General features: G+C 33.0%; 2 protein-coding genes and 1 long non-coding RNA gene across 4 annotated transcripts; 2 read left to right on the plus strand and 1 right to left on the minus strand.

The window, feature by feature from the left end:
• The first annotated feature begins 5,456 nt into the window (after positions 1-5,456).
• On the plus strand, positions 5,457-6,343 carry LOC9301501 (ethylene-responsive transcription factor ERF096). The gene has a single exon (XM_002863606.2). It carries the CDS (start codon positions 5,660-5,662, stop codon positions 6,056-6,058), a length of 399 nt encoding a protein of 132 aa, XP_002863652.1. The 5' UTR covers positions 5,457-5,659; the 3' UTR covers positions 6,059-6,343.
• Positions 6,344-14,985: 8,642 nt separating this feature from the next.
• Positions 14,986-17,700, minus strand: LOC110225714. 2 transcript variants are annotated; one of them, XR_002329929.1, is made up of 5 exons: positions 17,349-17,700; positions 17,220-17,259; positions 16,791-17,012; positions 16,327-16,416; positions 14,986-15,298 (listed from the first exon to the last, which is right to left on the minus strand). It is a non-coding gene; the product is annotated as an uncharacterized LOC110225714 (long non-coding RNA). The 2 variants fall into 2 exon arrangements; XR_002329928.1 differs by lacking the exon at positions 17,220-17,259.
• Positions 17,701-19,156: 1,456 nt separating this feature from the next.
• Positions 19,157-19,936, plus strand: LOC9299729 (putative defensin-like protein 254). The gene is made up of 2 exons (XM_002863607.2): positions 19,157-19,390; positions 19,678-19,936. The coding sequence occupies exons 1-2, from the start codon at positions 19,333-19,335 to the stop codon at positions 19,893-19,895; spliced, it is 276 nt and encodes a 91-aa protein (XP_002863653.1). The 5' UTR covers positions 19,157-19,332; the 3' UTR covers positions 19,896-19,936.
• Positions 19,937-20,300: the final 364 nt, after the last annotated feature.

The following is a 20,300-nucleotide window of genomic DNA, read 5'->3' on the forward strand; positions in this document are numbered from 1 at the left end:
GTTTGAGCGTGTTGGTTCAGTCCGGTTGCAACGTAGACCCAAAAATATGTCGATAACAAATAACCAAACCGTAATATATATGGACAAAAAAAGATGATCATGCGTCTCATTCTGTTAAGCGCAAAGTATATGTGTTTAATTTTCTCCCCAAGCTTGCATTCGAGATCCCGTGGTTAACTGATCAAGAACGACTAGGCATGGCATAAAGATGCGTCTTGGAAGCTACTGAGGGAACCAGATGCTGTTCCAGGGGACCATAGTCTTTTTCTGCCTGGTTATTTTGCTCCAAAGTGAGAGCGGGAAAAGAAAAGGAAGAACCAAAAAAAGGTTAAGTTGCAATCTCGCTCCTTTATCCGAATAGAAAATTAACGACTTGGTCTCGGATTTATAGAAATTTTCTCCAAAAACAAGAGCCAATAATTATGTCAGGAGCTTCCATAAACAAGAGGTTTCTCATGAACTTGTAACACCTAATTCTTATTCTATTTGTTGCACACATCATCATGGGCCCTAATAGAACTCGTGACACCCTGATTGTTATTCTATTTTTTTTGTTCTTTTAAATATTTAAAACTTGTGATTTCATAAGCTTCGTTTAATTTATTCTCTGATTTATTGTGGTCAGTAATCATAATTTAGAAGATAGTTTGGTCAGCAAAATCGGAGAATAGAGTTTACATAAATAAAATCGCGTAACCGAATCTTAGCACTACGAACCCCTGTTCTAAAAATCCCCGCCTAACCCCGATTACTCCCCGCTTAATCGCTAGGCCCACCCTCTCCGCCTCGATTAATGACTAATCCCCTAAAAAATCAGTAACCCGATTACTCTCCGCCTAATCCGATTACTTCCCGCCTAATCCGATTATTTTCCGCCTAATCTTACATACCCCGATTATTTTTTAGATTGCAAGTATAAAAAAAAACATTTTATTTTTGTTATTCAATTATTTGAATTGGGAGTTTGTGATGTTTTACATAACTTGTGTTCAAATTTTAATAAAAATCATAAAAAATTGTTTTTACTGTAATTTTGAAAACAATATTGGATTAATATATTTTAAGCATATTAAAATAACCCTAAAACTAATCCCCGATTAATCCCCGATTTTAATCCGATTTTCCGATTAATCGCTAGGCCCATGCCGAGCGCCCGACTAGCGCCTAGCGATTTTTCAAACAAGGCTACGAACTTAACATTCCGCCTTTGAATTTAAAGACAATACAATATGAGATAAAACATAATAAATATAAATGGAAATTCTCTTAATTTAAGAATGAATGGAAAATTTCTCTAATTTAGATAGAAAATATGACTTTGGATAAACAAAACTGTACACTCAAAATTAACTTGTGAAATCTAAATACCTTACAAATGTTTTAGTCATTTTAATTTGAAATATTTCTGCTATTTTATCATCACATGGACTAATTTATTACATTTTAGATCATATGTTATGTACAATTATTTAGATAAAGCTTATAGTAATGGTATACCGTTTTCGGTCCTTTGAATAACAAAATGATATTTCAGAGTGATTATTTACAGTTTTTTTTTCACGTGGAAATTTGTTTTTTTTTGGCTAAGCAAAAAAGTTTATGAGCCGATTTCTAGTTTTTCTTGCCACTAAAAAGTTTACGAGTGGTCAAGTTGCAAGATACAAAAAATTTCTGAAACATAAGGGTTTTCGATCCCTAACCTAAACCCACATGAAAATTCCATAGCTCAAGCGGGAATCACTGGCCCACCATGCTTGGTCCAGGTCGAGATTTGTGATATAAGTTTAGGCAAAATGTCAAATTCTACAATATATTGACCATCACTATTAAAATGGCAAATTGCATGAGCTCAAGTGAAGGAGGAATTAGACCATTTTAGCTCCACAAAGCTAGTCTATAGCAACTAGCAACAATGGATGAACATGACTAAGCACATGATGTTGATTTTGTGTGTCACGCGCTTTTAGAAGGTTTGGGAGGATATTGTTGAAAACGAATTGCTTACATGATTTGGAGGAAAAACACAAATGGAAAATACCCTCAAAGATATTTAAAAGTTTAATAAGATATGAACTACAATAATATTAGTTGGTTTTCTTCACGCAATTATGAAAGTTGTTTGTTTTGCAAAAATAAGTTCGGTACATTAAAATTTTATTAGAAAGAAGTTCTATAGAGGTAAGAAAATTTGTTTTGAACACTGAAAGAGAAAAAAAAAAGTTGGGTGCACAAAAACGGGTATTTAGAATCGTATAAATCCGAAATTGAACATTAATTGTTATTGCGTTTAAAAAGTATTTTATAATAAACTATATTTTGTGTTTTTATCTACAATTATAACTAATATACTTTTCTTTCATATTGTAGATATCTAATATGTTTTAATTTTTTTTGATTTTACAAGATAATTAGTGTCAATTAATTGATCCGGTATTTGAAAATAAATGTTTTTGGTGGTAGAAATATGTAAATGTACAAATTTGATGCTGTAAAAACGTTTTTTAGAAGACCTGAAATTATTTTCCATATAATTTACATTTTTAATAGTTTTTTAGTAAAGTGAATGTAGAAATTTCTAAAGTGTTTAGGCGGCAACCATGTATTTAAAGTGGTAGATATGATTTTAGTTTTTAAAAAACTGCCAATCGACCTATGCGGGACCCAAGACGGCTATACATTTTGCTAGATTCTGATTGTTATTATATTTGTCTTGGTTCGTGAATGAAGACTGCTATAAGAGTTGCATTGTATGTTGGTGACCCCAATCTCAAGATAGCACTCATTGTCACAAACACTCACCAAAAGAGATTCGGATTCTTGTTCAATCTCATCCACGTAATGAATGTTAATTTTATGTCTGATTTTTTTTTTCTCTTTTTGTTTCTTTTGGTTTTGTAGATTCATCTCCCCTTATGATGCATGAGAAACGGCATTATGTCATTTCATAATATATATGATCAAATAATTTGTAAGTACGACTACTAGTACTAACTTTATGTTATGTTCAATAAAAATAATCAGATTCTCTGACACTGTAAATATGATTTTACATATCACCACAATTTTTTTTCAGCTCTGCCATGTCATTTTTTTAATCAAAATAATATGACTTGAGATTTAATGACTTGAGATAAGAGCCGGATCAATAAGATTTGGGACTCCATATGGATTAAGAAAAAACTAACGTCGTAGTTTTTATAATACTAAAAATTAGAGAGTAAAAAAAAGTTTAAACAAAACTATTGTTTTAAAAACATAGTACAATAATATCTTTTAAAAAAGGTAACAAACAACTTAAATCTTATGAAAAATACTTTTTACGGATTTTTTTTTGAAAAATTATTCATCAAACTTACTATTTTTCTCACATTAACAACAATATATATAACTTAAAAACACTTAAATGAGACTCTCCTAAAATAGGGGCTGCATTGAAATGTTTCAACTCCATGTGTTCAAGTCTGGCTCTGCTTAAGATTTCGATACCAGGAGCAAAAGAAAAGAAATAAACCCTCACTTGTATCCAAAATCTATAGACCAAAGTCAACAATATAAAAAAGTCTATGTTTTGAAACTCAAAAGTTTTGGTTCGGTTAATTTGCCCATTTTGGGCCAAAACAATAGAGTATACGACCAAATTAAAATAAGGAATTTATTTGAATATATTTTTCGAAACCGAGTTCATTATGAGAGAAAATACATTAGCACTAAATGCTTAGTCTGTCTACAAATTAAAAATTTGATTTTTTTTTTGAATAGTCGGAGAATCACATATCGAAATCGAGACTAGTCTTCCAAGATTTATAGATATCCAATTTCTTTTTTAATCAGATCCTTTGTATGGCCAAAAATGATTGAAATCGTAATGAATAGGCTCGTAACTCTAAAGAAAATTCAGGGTAAATTACTCAACTAGTAGACACCGTCACTTGGTTCTAACTTGCAACATATGAAAATGTCATTCTACCAAAACGTTTTGTAAAAAACAGCATTCTTTTAAATATAATCTCTGATATTATCTTGGTTTTCAACGTGAAAGTTTTCAGTTACAAACAAACAGTTATAATCATTGTAAATAATGAAAAGGATCGGATCTCAAAGATTTGTTTTCTTTTTTCGACAAAACAAAAGAAAGAAAACATGTTGCCTATGTACGGACAAGACATCCTCATCCACGACTCGGACGCCGAAGCAGCCAATAAAATGCAAAATTCTTTTTTTTTTTGCAAACAAACAAATGCAAAATTCTTTTTTTTTTTTGCAAACAAACAAATGCAAAATTCTTTTATTTCTAAATATACAGGTGTAATTTGTGTCTTACACGTTACGGGTCCAATTGCTTTTTTTTTATATCAGAATGTTTTAGTGTTTGTTTTACTTTTTAATCTTGTGTGTTTTTTTTTTAATATTAGGAAATTCGGGGCCAAAGCCCATAATTCTCCCATGTTCGAAACAACATGTATAATTAGGTGTGTTTACCTGTTTCTACAACTAGAGTTTAAAAAGTCCGATTTAGGAAACACATTTATAAGAAAATAATTATTCTGGTCCAAGGAAAAAATGAAAATCCACCTTCTGTAGTCAACACACGTGACACGTGCGCATAATCAAAGTCAAAGATATTCTCCAACATTGCCTTGCCTGTGAGCCCTTTACGACCTATAGTTTTCTCTTTATTTAATTGAAACTTAAATTTTTGGAAAGAAATTTTCATTTCTGTAATATTAACCAAACAGAAAAAAAATCCATAAGAAATACGATCTAAAGACTTATTAAATTATACTTTAGGTGTTGTTCAAAGATAAGTGCAGAACTAACAAAATAATCTATCAAGCCCTTTAACAAAAAAAACAAAACAAAATAATCTATCACCATCGTTTCAATTATTGTATGGACTATGTAGCCCTTGAGCAAAAACCTCGAACCAAAACGATATTACTAAATTGGTAGGAACTCAGCTTTTCCAAATTACCTAATCGGGTAGTTTCAAAATAGTAACTTGGTTTCCAATTATGTTCGAATTTTAAACCAAAAAACTGAATTATCCGAGACTCCGAGTTTTGCTAACAAATCCTAAATATGAATTATAAGGGTTTAGTTGATTGTTCTATTTTCATTTGGCCAGCAAATCCAAGAGCGAAATATACATCTGGAGAACTTTTTTTGTGTGAATTTCCAGCGATTCTGACCCGAGCTTATGTTATTTTCTCCAACCTGTCCCGGCAATAGTCCGAAATATATACATGTGGTTGTAAACAATTTCTATATACCCAATATACTTGTATATATTATTGTAAATAATTACTTACAAAATAAACCAAATGTAGTTACCTGTAAACATGACCACGAATCCAGAAGCTTTAGAATTTCTTTGAATTTAAATAGGATCTAAAAGATGAATTTTCAACTGCCTATGAAAAAATTAAGATCTCAATGGAGTTATATTCTCGAGGGCCGAATATTAGGTTTCTAATTAGGACCCACATTTGTTTCCCTGCCTATAAATTTCCCGTCAAACACATGCAACAGAAAAACACATAAACACGTTTATGAGATAACACAAAGCGCAAGAACAATCCTTGTTGATTGTTCAACATTTTCAAGCCTATACACACACCGACACACGAAAAAACACGTATATACATAAACACATACATCTATGGATCAAGGAGGTCGTGGTGGCGGAGCCGAGCATGGAAAGTACCGGGGAGTTCGGAGACGGCCTTGGGGAAAATATGCAGCGGAGATACGAGATTCGAGGAAGCACGGTGAACGTGTGTGGCTTGGAACGTTCGATACAGCGGAAGAAGCGGCTAGAGCCTATGACCAAGCAGCCTACTCCATGAGAGGCCAGTCCGCAATTCTAAACTTCCCTCATGAGTATAACATGGGGAGTACTGGCGGCTCTTCTTCCACCGCTATGGCTGGATCCTCCTCCTCCTCTGCCTCCGCTTCTTCTTCTTCTAGGGAAGTTTTTGAATTTGAGTATTTGGATGATAGTGTTTTGGAGGAGCTCCTTGAGGAAGAAGAGAAGCCTAAGAAGGGCAAGAAGAAGTGAGTGATACATGATCATTTCTAACGAAAGTGACAAAGTATAAGAAATAATTAGTATGTATGAAAAGAAATTATATATTGCAGTGATCTTATGATCATGATTCGAGCACGAATCTATTTTTGGAATGAAATCGACCGATTGATGGTCTTAGTTATTTTTCGAAACTACATATTTGATAATAGTGAGATTATCTGAGAGCATCCTTTGATATGTCATTAGATCATGATGATTAATAAAAAATATAGCATATGCAGTTACTATTCCTTTTAGTGACATATTTTACGTTTCGAGTCTTATTGATCTGTATAATAAAGCAATAAGAGTTTTTAGCTGGTAATTTAAAAAGAGGTAACGGTAGAAAGAAATGACGGTACTGCTTCCAATACTAATTCTTATCATATTTCTGTTTGACAGCTACTAAAATTTTATATTTACCACTCAAACGATTCATTTTTTTCACATATTTGTAAAATAATTAGAAATACAACTGGGGATGTGTCTTTAGTCAAGTGGTTAAGTCCATTCGACTCTGTCTTCCCCACCGGAGTTCGACTCTACTAAGTCGCGTTATCCCGTGTAATAGGGATTAGGTATGGATCGGGCTTTGTCGATCCAAAGTTGTCAAAAAAAAAAAAAAAAAATTAGAAATACAACTAGATTTGGTCATGGATAAAAGTAGAGGAAGTCTCGGCTTGAATTTTTCCTATATTTTTATTATTTTTGGGGCCAATTTTTTGGACAAAATTAAAAAACATTTTATTAGTAACTAGACAAAAAAAATAAGTTCATTATTCTTTATATTTATAACTAGATTCTGACCCGCACGTACGTGCAGGATTTCATATTTAAAAAAAAAACTTCTAATAAATTTTAATTCAATATAGATTATTTTGTTTTTTTGTGATATATTTTAGTATATTAGATCTGGATCCACATGTATGTGCAAAGATACTTTTTTAGAAATTGTAATATCGATTTTAAAAATAGAAAATATTTCGTTGTGTTAGGGAACTTAGTAATGGTATAGATTATAAAGTTGAGTAATAAACAAAATTCAGGTGCGTTAGTAAATACTTACATTTAAGATCCGGACTTACACGTACGTGCGAAATTATATTTAAAAATAAAAATTAAGATATAATTTAATTTCAAAAGTTAAGTGATGTTACCTTTCTATTTTCTAAACTATAATTAAAATATTTGTTACAGTTTGATTACATGTGTTAAATAGGATATGGATTCGGTTTTAGTTTGGGTTATTCCATGTATATTAGCCAGGCGTAACTATTTTGGAATGAGAAACCTGTTCCGTCCTGTATCTGTCATAAATTCTCTGTCCCGTAACCCATCTCGTATACGTGAAATAAAATATTACGGTCTTGTATCCGTCATAAATAGAATATGTGTAACTGAAATTGTACGTGCAGGGTTATATGTGTAAAAAAATTTGTTTTATATTGTGCTCATAACCCGAACTCATACCAGTTGGGTATTTAGTTTGATTTTTAGTTTATGTTCCCCTCCCATCCCGTCTCGTAATTTATATTCTCATTTCATTCCATTAAAATCATGTTCCAAATTCTTGTTTGCTTACCTTTAAATACAATATATAATGTGAGTTTTTCGGATTAATATGTATGTTGTTAAAGCTACAAGTATATTTTACCAAATTCATAATGTTTCTTTCCTTAGCTAAATTTTGCATATTCTTCTTTTCATTGGTTAATCATAATTAATTCGATTTTTGAACTAAAAATAAAAATTTGAGATACATCTATAAAAGAAATATGCTATTGCTGCATAATTTTTTTTGAATGCAAAATATATAATTAGTTTACATTATTTTGAAACCCGGTGTGCACTTTATTATGGATTTATTTAAGGAAGATTCAGTTGAAAAGTAAAAAATAAAATACAAATATTTCAAAATTAATATGTACAATTTATTGTTTAGATATTTCCGAAACTTGCTTTAAACGAATACCATAATGATAATTACTTTAAATTTACTATTATTTGAGTTTATTTCATAGTTAATATAAATATTCGTTAATATCTAATATCATTTTTTAGAAATTGTGAAATAAAATTCGTTTTATATTTCAAAATTTGTGAAAATATTATAACAAAACTGAATCTTAAAAATATTTGTATATAAATTTTTTTTAATGAAATTTCAAATTCAATCTTAAAATCTCTCATTGATAAAATATTTTAAACGATAGTGTTTTTAATTTTGAACTCAAATGATATTATTTTTATTTTTATTTTTGATATAAAATAGTCTATTAGGATTGGTTTAGATAAAATCTTAGTTGGATGTCAAATCTTAGTTTTTCAATTCTCATTGGTTAACAATTTTTTAGAAATTAAATTTAAATTTTCGTCCATAATTAATAAGAGAGAGAAAGTGGGTTTAATTTTTTGGAAACTAATAATTACTTAAAACAATTTTACTATTTTTATTTAAATATATTAATTTTGTGATTACTATTGGACTAGAAGAAACACAGACAGGAAAAAAAAAAAAAAATCAAAAGTTTCCCATATTTGGGCTCAAGACCCTCTTCTTCTGATAGAGTATTCCAAGCTATAGAAGATAGAGTATTTGGCTGGAAACACTTTTCCCTAAGCTCTAATCTCACCGTTTATTCACAAAACTCAAGTAATTGTGCGAATCTCTTCTGGTTTCTAGGGTTTCTGCCTCCTTTCTCATCATTCACTGTAGCTACAGTCCTCTTTTTCTTCCCTACCTTCGATCTGTCTCGATTGATCGGCTATCTTTGGGTTTGTTGCTGCGGTGGTTTCGGGAAGCTCTCAGCTCGGTGTTGTTTTCGTCGGTTGCTGTTCAGTCGGGTCGTGAAGCTCAGTTGCTGTTCAGTCGGGTCACAAAGCTCAGTGTTAATTTCGTCGGTTGCTGTTTGGTGCTTCTTCGGCGGCTTCAAGTTCTCTCTGTTGCTATCGTCGGTCTCTCGTTTTGGCTGCTCAGTTGGTGTTGTCTCTTCTTTCCCGTGATTATAAGTTCTGTTCCTGTTTAGATTGTGATGTCTGCGGCTATGGATAGAGCGTTGATGGCCTTGTCTCTTGATGAGGAGGATCTACCTTTCGACATGCCGGATTTGCCACAATACAGTTGCTGCGAGAAGAATTCTTTGAGTGTGGTGGGGCGTTTGCTGAACCCTGACCACCAGAGTATGTCTAAGTTGATTATGAATATGCCAAGGAAATGGCAAAAGAGTGACAGAATCAGAGGAGTGGCTTTGTCAAATGAAAAATTCCAATTCATCTTTCGTACTGAGCATGATTTAGTGGAAATCATGGAGAAGGGTGCTCACACATTCAACGAATGGTCTATAGCTATTATACGTTGGACTGAAACTCCCCCACAGGACTCACTACAATTCATTCCGCTATGGGTCCAAATCCGTAATATTCCGGTAAACTACTACACTAGAGATGCGATTATGTTGTTGGGTGAGCTTATTGGACAGGTTAAAGAGTTAATCTTCGATCCGGACAAGCCCCAGGGTCAAGAATTCGTCAGAGTTAAGGTCAGATTTGATGTCTCCAAGCCTCTCAGGAAATCAAAGGTGGTCAATCTTCCAAAAGGGAAAACTGCAACCATTTTGTTCCACTATGAACGAGTCCAGAAACGTTGTTACCATTGTCAAAGGCTTACGCACGAGCAAGACGTATGTCCCATTCTTATTAAACAAAGACAAGATCAAGCATTTGAGAGAAGAATGGGAAAAAAAATTGTTAAGCAGACACCGCCTCCTGTACTAAAAGAATCCGACCCTCTTTTTGGTGTCCTTAGAGAAGATCAAGTTGGTATCCATCCTATCATGGGTCGCCCCCGTATAGATCCGGTGTTCTTGAAGGAATGCGACAATATATTCTTGTGGCTGAAGGTGAAGAACGCAAGATAAGAGAGGAAAGGGTTAAAATTTCAGTAGCAGATGCTGAAAAGGATCCAATGGTACAAAAGACTGTCTTACGATTGGAACCTGCTCCCTTGGTTTCTTGTGACTACAATAAAGAGCGTGGAAATGTCTTTGGTTATGAATCTCCAGTTTCCCCATCTGCTTCTACAAACGTTTTACTGTTTAACAAGGAACAGATTATGGCTTCCTCTGGTTTGGTTGGTCAAGCTGCTTATGGAGATAAAGGAACTGTTTTGGTGAACTACTCTGAGGATTCTTCTTCCTCTCTATTTTGTTCAATGGAACATGTCCCTGGTTTCTTTGAAGTTGGTACATCCGGGACAAAACAGAGAAAAAGCAAAACAAGAAAACGACCTCACATCAGCAAAAGATCTCTGAAGGGTGTGGGGTCTCAAGTACAGAGTGGCAGCTCAGCAAAAAAGGAAGGTCTTATTGTAGGTGTCCAAGAAAAAAGGAAAGGTTTTATGGTTGAAGAAGAATCAAACAAAGTCGCAAGGCGCAAAAAACCCGAGGTAGTCCCAATTGAGGGACTGTCCACCATTTAATGAGCATGATGTGCTGGAACTGTCAAGGATTGGGGCGGCCTCAAGACTTGACAGTTCAACGTCTCTTGGAAATGCGTAAAAAACACTTCCCGGAGATTTTGTTCTTGATGGAGACTATGAATATTAGGAATGTTATTGTAGATATTCAAGTTTGGTTGGGTTATGATAGAGTTTTCACGGTGGATCCGATTGGAAGATGTGGTGGCCTTGCTTTATTTTGGAAAAAAGGCATCTCAGTGGATTTTTTGTCTTTTGATAAAAATCTTTTGGATATGGAAGTTGGGTTTGGTGATCGCAAGTTTTTTGTGTCTGGTGTCTATGGTAACCCACGAAGCGAGCTGAGACATATTGTTTGGGAAAGAATCACTCGGATTGGTTTGCAACGGGTTGCGCCATGGTGCATTTTTGGTGATTTCAACGAGATTCTCCACAATGGAGAAAAGATTGGCGGTCCTAGAAGAAGCGAGAGCTCTTTTGTTGATTTCTCTAATATGCTTGAAGTTTGTGGTATGATTGAGCTTCCTAGCTCCGGAAATAGCTTCACATGGGGTGGTAGGAGAGGAGATATGTGGATACAGTGTAAGCTTGACAGATGTTTTGGTAATAAAGAGTGGTTCAATCTTTTCCCGGTGTCAAATCAGAAATTTTTGGAGAAAAAAGGATCAGACCACAGACCCGTTTTGCTTTATCTTTTGTCTTCTCAAGATTCTTATAGAGGCTCCTTCAGATTTGACAAACGATTGCTCCATCAGCCTATGGTTTACGAATCAGTTAAACAAGCATGGAATGCCTCTGGTTCTATGTTTGGTACTTCTGTTTCTGAAAGTTTAAGAAGATGCAGGAAGGCATTGAGCAATTGGAAGAGGGTCAATGAAACCAACTCAAAAGAGAAGATTAATTTGATTCAGAGGGATATTGAGATTGAGCACTCTTCCCTTCATCCTTCCTTTGATAGAATGTCCTGGCTCCATAGAGAGATGGTTGTTGCTCATAGAGAAGAAGAAAGCTTTTGGAAACAGAAGTGCAGGAAAAAATGGCAAAACTCAGGAGACAGAAATACTAAGTATTTCCATGCTTCTGTAAAAGCTGATCGGTCTAGGAACGGTTTAGCAGAGTTGAAAGATGATGCAGGAATTATTCACAGGTCTGAAGCGTCGAAAGGTGATGTGGCTGCCTCTTACTTTCAAGCTCTCTTCTCTTCATCTTATCCTGCTAATCCTTCTGAGCTTTTTGAGGGTTTCATACCTAGAGTTTCTGTTGATATGAACAAGCTGCTTTTGGCTAAAGTCTCTAAAGATGAAGTTAGAGAGGCAGTCTTCTCAATCAAAGCTGCTAGTGCTCCGGGGGCTGACGGCATGACTGGCCTCTTTTTTCAACAGTATTGGGATATTGTGGGGGAACAGCTCACTACTGAGGTCTTAAGGTTTTTTTATGATGGAGTCTTTCAAAGGGAATGGAATTTCACTCAGATTGCCTTGATCCCAAAAAAGGTTTCCTCTCTCCTCATGTCAGATTTAAGACCTATTAGCCTATGTTCAGTCATTTACAAGGTAATCTCCAAGATTGTGGTTTCAAGACTGAAACCTTTATTGCATGTTCTGGTTTCACCAACTCAATCAGCATTCATTGAGGAGAGATTGATTTCAGACAACATCATTATTGCTCATGAAGCTGTTCACGCTCTGAGAACTCATGATACAATGGCAAAGGAATATATGGCTATCAAAACCGACATGTCCAAAGCTTTCGACAGAGTTGAGTGGAGCTACCTGCGCTCTCTCCTATTGGCCTTGGGTTTTGATATTAGATGGGTTGAGATGGTGATGGTTTGTGTCTCCACTGTCTCTTACACGGTGTTGATTAATGGACAACCTCATGGTCTTGTTGTCCCTCAACGTGGTCTTCGTCAGGGAGATCCTCTTTCCCCTTTCTTGTTTGTGCTTTGCACGGAGGGATTAACTCATTTGCTGAACAGAGCAGAGCAACAAGGTCTTATCAATGGTATGCAGTTTTCTGATGATGGTCCATCGATCCATCATCTTTTATTTGCAGATGATACTTTATTTGTTTGCAAGGCGGTTGAGGCTCAAGTTGCTGTTATTCACAATATTCTTGAAATATATGGTAAAGCGACGGGACAGTACATTAACAAGGACAAGTCTTCTGTCACTTTTGGTACCAAGATTTCTGAGGATGTAAAAGCGCGGGTCAAAACAGCTCTTGGGATTAATTCTGAAGGTGGTGCTGGTTCCTACCTTTGTTTGCCTGAATGTTTTAGCGGATCTAAAAAAGACATGCTTGATTACATTCATGAGAAGCTAAAAAATAGGCTTTCAGGCTGGTTTGCAAAGACTCTTTCTCTTGGTGGAAAAGAAATTCTTCTCAAGACAGTGGCAATGGCTATGCCTGTTTATGCCATGTCTTGTTTTAGGCTTCCAAAAGGTACATGTGAATCTCTTTCTAGCGCTATGTCTGCTTTTTGGTGGAGTTCTTTAGAGAATCAGAGAAAGATACATTGGATTGCATGGGACAGAATGTGTTTGACTAAGGAGCAAGGTGGTCTTGGTTTTAAAGATCTTGCTCTTTTTAACCAAGCTTTATTGGCCAAGCAAGCGTGGAGATGTTTGCAGGCTCATGACTGTCTATTTTCCAGATTCTTAAAGAGCAGATATTTTCAGGAAACTTCTCTCCTTCATGCTGTCGCTGGGAATAGACCATCTTTTGCTTGGAGAAGTCTCTTGTATGGCCGTGAACTTCTGCAGTTGGGTCTGAAACAAATGATTGGTGATGGAGCTTCTTTGAAGGTTTGGACTACCTTATGGCTTGATGACATCCGGATGCGCGCTCCTCTTATGAAAAATATCCTTGTGGACCTGGAGCTCTCTGTTAAGGATCTCATTGACCAGGAGACAAGAACATGGGATCCGGGTTTGTTGGATGAGCATTTCTTTCCTAGAGATGTTGAAATCATTCTCAAAATTAAACCTGTTACTTCTTCCCCAGATTTTTTCAGCTGGAAACACAACAAAAGTGGGGATTATAGTGTTAGATCTGGTTATTGGTTGGCTTGTCAGGAGTACAAGAAAGAGGAGATCAGTTTTGCCTCTCAGCTGCCCTCTTTAAACGGTCTGAAGGATCAAATCTGGAAATTATTAGCTCCTTCTAAAATCAAGATTTTCATTTGGAAGGTTGTTAGTGGCGCAGTCCCGGTGGCAGATTCTCTTATCTCCAGAGGTATGAAAGTGGACCTGAGATGTCAGATTTGCGGAGCTGAAGGTGAGTCTACTAACCATATCCTGTTTGCCTGCCCGTTGGCTAGGCAAGTTTGGGCATTATCAGGTTTCCCTTTTCCTGAAGACGGGTTTGATCAGTCTTCCATTTACCAGAATATGCACTTAGTTCTCTCGCTGGCCAAAGAAAATCGGCTTCAACTTCAAACCAGAAGGTCTCTTCCCTGGATTTTTTGGCTTCTCTGGAAAACCAGAAACAATATGGTCTTTGAAAGTAAGGTTTTCTCAATTTCTAACTTGATGGAGAAGATTAAAGAGGACTCTGATGAATGGTTTCTAGCCCAGGAGTTTGACGCCTTGCATGAGAACAGTTCTTCATCTATTGTGCTTTCTCAAACTGCCAATTGGCGCCCTCCTGCAAAACCGTGGCTAAAGTGTAATGTAAGTGCTGTTTGGGACAAAATTCAAGGTTTGTGTGGTGTGGCTTGGGTTCTTCGAAACTCTTTTGGTAATGTCTTCCTCCATAGCAGACATTCCTTTGGGCAATCTTTGTCTAAAGATGAGGCTGACTTACAAGGTTGTCTATGGGCTATGGAGAGTATGAAAAGCTTACATGTGCCTCGTGTTGTTTTTGCTGTGGAGTCCAAGTTGATTGTAGGTGCTATTTCTAGACCTGCGGCATGGCCTAGCTTCAAAGCTCAATCCGAAGCTCTCATTCTCGCCCTTTCCTACAGCCCTTTTTGGAAAATTGCTTTAGAGGACCGCAAAGCTAATCAAGGTGCTTTCCTAATAGCAAAGAGTGTCACAATGGAGGACCGATCGCAATCATATGTAGCTCAAGGCTACCCTTTTTGGCTTCAGAATGTGTTTGAATTTGATAAATGCTTTACTTAATTGTAATGAGTTTCTGTAGTTTGATTGCCCTCGGTCCCTTTTGTAATTGTGAACTTTGTGTTCTTTTATCTTATGAATCATTCAGACGAAAAAAAAAATGATTACTATTGGACTATTAATGAATTTATTTAAAAGCACTAAAAATTAATGGCATATTATGTAATATTTTACCTTTCATAAGGTTATTTAATATCTAGTGATTCCCAATTAATAGTTTATTTAATATCTAGTGATTCCCAATTAATAGTATAGATTGTCTGTAAGACCATACACAATGGCATATATGTTAGTATGAGTGTGAAAAATTATCTATACTATTAATTGGGAAGCATTAGATATAAAATAACCTTATGAAGGGTAGAATATTACAAGGAATGCCATTAGAATTTTTAATTTGTAAGAGTAAACAAAAAGATTTCGTTTAAGGTTAAACTCGACAATTACACATTAAAAAAAACGCGGATCCTGGGTATTTTTCCGGATAAACACGCGGACCCTATGAACGGGTGTCGAGCTACCAGATGGATCTTGGGCTTCTAATACGGATCCGGACGTTGATATAAAATTCGATCCTTGTGAGGGTTAATATTCAATGTGATGCCAAATATTGCACTCCGAGATATTTTGTATCTGTTAAAGAAAGCAATTGCCAAAAATATTAGTTATGATTTAAAGAGAATTCTATAATCTGTATAACTAACAAATCTTTTTTTTGGTAATTTGTATAACTAACAAATCTTAATACTTCCGAATTCTAATCTTTGAAGATAAATACAAATAAAAGATAAATCAACTAATATTTGCACGAGTGTTTTTAAGAAAGATACCAATTAAATCAGAAAATATAAGGAACACATACAATTTTCGATTTCATTGTTTTCAGAAAGATCTAATCTCATTTATTATATTTGCCTAATTTAACAATAACACAATATGTGAATCCTATCAAATCGAGCATATTCGATTAAGGTTTGTTTTAAATTCTGATACGTAAATATATTCTCAATTATTCAATGGTTAACCCTAAAAACTATAGCCCTATCTGTTAATAGTATATATACTCTTCTCGATTGACATTTCAGAACTCACAATCATTCAAAGCTTTTTTGCATTTTTCATCTTCTTTTATAGTTTAAACAAAATGGCTATGCTGTTTAGCACAAATTTTATGTAATAGGTATCAATAAATATTTCCTCTCTCATCTAATTTTGGTTCTTTACTAATTCACTTCTACTCTAACTATTTTTGTTCTTTATGATTTACAGTTAAAACATGGGAAGCAATGTTTTTCAGAAAAACAGAGAATTATCCAGATCATAGATTTGAAGAGAAGCAATGTTTTTTCCTTTTTCTTGCCTACATTTCAGAAACGTTACAACATCATGAACTAAGTGTTATTTTACTGATTTATTTTCTTTCTCCAAAATCTCAAACGTTATATTTAAAACAGAATTACTTTGTATAACAAAAGTAACAGGTTTTCGTAAGTAAAATTATGTCAACTATTTCATAATCAGTAGCTGTAAAGGTGAAAACTGAATACCAAGCAACTTTTCAGAAAGTTAAGTAGTTTGAATCTATTATATTCTACTTTCAATTTAACATACCAAGAAAATATGAATAGAAACACTAATGTAAAAATAATGTTCCCACTAACCTTTTTACGTATAGATTTCTGGATAAGTCCAATGACAACATTTCTCTTCCCTTCTCCATATTCTTATGTTACTTGCAAATGATGCTTCACCTTAACACATTAATTTTGTTATAAACAAGTTTAAATTTAAAAATACTTATGAAACAATACAATAAATTTTACTACCTCTAATCTCTAAATTACTACTTTGTTTTTAACATACTAGGGCAAAACTATGTACTATATATGATCTACCTTAACTTAAACTCAAAAAAAGTAGGTAAATCTAATAAACAAAAAAAATTTCTATCAATTGAGATCTCACTATACATTGAACAAACAAAAAGGAAAATTTTGTCAAGTTTTAAAACATACAATGACAAAAGTAATGATATCTTCTACAATTCTACTAATTCAGAAACAGTGACAATAGCTAAATATTATTATGGATTAAACCAAATTTGAATCCTTAACAACTCACTAACCTTTAACATTGCTTCCAGATTCTGTTATGGCTTCTAAACGACATCAAATTTGCCTTCTTTAAAAGACTAAAACTCGAAATTTTTTACTTCTTTGTAAACATGGAACTTTGTATCATCAGCATCATATATATTAAAAACATTATTTGTTTGAATAGAGCCGTAACAGAAAACTTATCTTTGTACATCGTCTTCATTGGGCAAAATCATCATCTTTATAATTATCTGAAATCAATTTAGGAACAAATTAAATGTTAACACTTATCAGGAAACAAAATCAATTGTCAAAATCTATACGCAATCCAATTTTAAACTCTATTAACTCCAACGCTTTCAAGATTCATGTAGATAGATTGAGTTACCCGGTTGAACACAAAAAATTCAGAAAATCAAATTCGGATCTAAACAATAAATATAATTGACAATACTCACACATGCAAGTTTGGGTTATTCACAGTCATTGTCCAAGATTCTATTAAAACACAGAATTTCAAAGATTGTAAATCGAATCGGAAAATTTTAGAAATAGAATGATTGAAGAAGAATCTTTAAAAACCTTACCTCTGTAGAATTCCAAATCTGAGATGAAAATTTGATAAACGAAGACGTAATAGGTTGATTATCGACAATTTTTGTCATTGATTCAAAGATCGTATCATCTTCTGATTTGTAGGTTTTCGTTAAATGTTCTGCGATAAGACACATATTGTTCGTTCGACAATAATTTGTCCAAAAAAGAAAGAAAAAGAGAATCAATATATTAAATATAAACAAATAAACGAAACCGTGGATCGATTTCAATACTATTTTAAATGGGCCTACAATAATTCCAGCCCAAATACAATAGATTTGTTATTCATTTATGGGCCATGAAAAGGTTTTGCTTTGGGTCAATCGTTTACATAAATTAACATTGCAACAAATTACAAACAATAATTTTGTTTCAAAAAATAAATAATTTTATAATTTAAGAAAAAAATATTCTGTAAAAAGCATAATCAAAATTCAATCTTTCAAAATAAAACACACCACTTTTGCAAATTTCTAAATAATTCAACAAAACCAAACAAAGCTATCCAATCATTCACCATACACAAATTACTACATTCTTACTGATCTAAAATTTTCAAACTTTAAAAACCAATAAAAAAAAAAACAAAGTTATGTACCAAATTTTATTTTAAACACAGAAAAAACATCTTCACTTTAAGTTTCTAATATTATTGTATCTATTCTATTAACTAATTAACACAAGAAACAAAAAAAAAAACATTTACTTACATACTATATTAACACAAATGTATTGACTATATGTTATATAATACATATCTTATAATATAAAATCCCGCACGTACGTGCGGATCCGGACCTAGTTTATTATTATAAGTAAAGAAAGAGAAAAGAAAGAAAGAGAAAGAGATAGAGAGAGATATAGAGATATGTAATATTTTTCATTTTTTTAATGCTCACATCCGGGTGTGGGATAACATCCCAAACTGTATATTCTCCAACTTTTCCATTAAATCTCTTTATTTTAATACTAACACCCCCCCTAAGAGTGCTGCACTGCGTATGGCCTAACATTGCAAAACAAGTAGATGACTCCAGTTTTTTACTTTTCGTAAATTGATATAAAATGGATAAAAATTTTGTTGTTGTTGGAGTTCTAAATTTTATATCAGTTTAAGAAAAAAAAAAAAAAAATTGGAGTCATCTACTTGTTTTGCATTATTACAGACAATTATAAATATAGAGAATATCAATTTTTGACGTAAAATCAATAACTTGGACCAGTTTGACGTAATAATTATATTTGGGAGTATTAGTGGTTCCTATTTACAAAGAATTTTGATGATTTTAACAAAATCACAGAAAGTAAACAGATGAAAGATTCTAAACTATTGCTAGAGAGTTTTCGAGAGTTTTTTATAATCTTGTTAATTAGTATTTCATAATCTTGTAAAGTTTATAAAACAATCTCTCTATTTTGATGATACTTTTCATGACTTTATTTTGTGAAGAAAAGTATAGAAAGTCATAAACCAATAACATAATAATTTAATTCATTAACAATCATAGATTCTTTTGTATTATTTGAATAACACAAAATTTTTAATGACTTTGTAAAAGTATGAATCCAATAACTCCAGATTTATGAAGATTTTAGATTAATTTTTATAAATCTTAAATTAATAACACCAAACTTTAACAAACTTTAAAAAAATCTTGATTGAATAACAACAGATTCTACACAACGTTTAAAGTCATTAAAACTCTATTTAAATCGCAAACCAATAACACCCCCTAAGTCAAACTCAAACTTTAAAATAATTACACATATAATAATTCCACATGTAAATGGTAAGTCAAATCTTGATAAAAAAAACAATTTTTTGTAAGTCAAATCTTGAAATAATTACACATATATCAGTTTGGTAAGTCAAATCTTCATACAAATATTACATTTGACCATAAATAGACTATAAAAGAGGTGAAATGCAATACTTAACTTCACCACTAAAGCAAAAGAACATTTTCTTAGAAAATGAATTACATTTCATTTAAAGTTCTCATATTAGCATCTCTTCTTGTCGTCGCCTTCCGTAAGTATATATATATATATATATATATATATATATATATATATATATATATTACTAACAATATCATTTTCAAATATACCACTAGAATTTTACATATTTCATTACCAATAGTTGAAAGTTGAAACTAATCTTTGTTAATAAAAAGCATTTTAGAAATGAATTGAACCTAAAAAAAGACTAAAATTAAATAAAAGTATACATTCAATATCAGTTGTAGTGTACTTTTAAAATTTTAATTTCAAAACTAATGTTTTACAAATCTTTTTATATTTTTTGGTGATCTTAAGGACAAAATCTTGCGGTTGGAGATTTTTGTGTGACAAATGAGGAATGCAGGCAAAACTGCCAATGTGATGCAGCTTATTGCGACATAAGCCGTAATATTTGCGTGTATAGGATACATGTTATGGATACAGTTGGTGTTAGTACTCTCAATCAACCTTGTATTCCAGAACATAAACGTTGTGGTAGTAGAGCACCTCCACCGCGGCGATTGAAATTATAATGATAAAAAGTCAATATATATATATATATATATATATATATGTCTAATAAAAATTCAAAAGTCATTTATCGAGTAAAATAAAATTTCTTTTAAGAATTTTGATGTGTTAATATTGTTGATGGTCATAAGTATATGAATACTATCTTAACTTAAAAATCATAGTGGAGTAAGATTACATAAATAAAGCATAGAAAATGAGTAGTTTAATAGGATATCAATAGAATACTTTTTCAGAATTTACAGTATTTTACATTTAATCAATACAATATAAATACTAAGGATCTCTTCAGAACTGACACCTCAGCATTTTGGGTTATTCTCAGCATGACACATCATTAAAATCGTTATCAAATGAAAACATTTCGTTTAATAAAGCTCAAATTTCTTCCAATAATAATTCTTCTC

The sequence above is a fragment of the Arabidopsis lyrata genome, assembly GCF_000004255.2.
Source record: "Arabidopsis lyrata subsp. lyrata unplaced genomic scaffold ARALYscaffold_8, whole genome shotgun sequence".
NCBI lineage: Eukaryota > Viridiplantae > Streptophyta > Magnoliopsida > Brassicales > Brassicaceae > Arabidopsis > Arabidopsis lyrata.

Bases quoted from the DNA above. Each gene is read 5' to 3' on its own strand.
- LOC9301501 (XM_002863606.2), top strand. From the start codon at position 5,660: ATGGATCAAGGAGGTCGTGGTGGCGGAGCCGAGCATGGAAAGTACCGG.
- LOC9299729 (XM_002863607.2), top strand. From the start codon at position 19,333: ATGAATTACATTTCATTTAAAGTTCTCATATTAGCATCTCTTCTTGTC. The intron at 19,391-19,677 runs GTAAGTATATAT...GGTGATCTTAAG, and splicing joins TCTTCTTGTCGTCGCCTTCC to GACAAAATCTTGCGGTTGGA.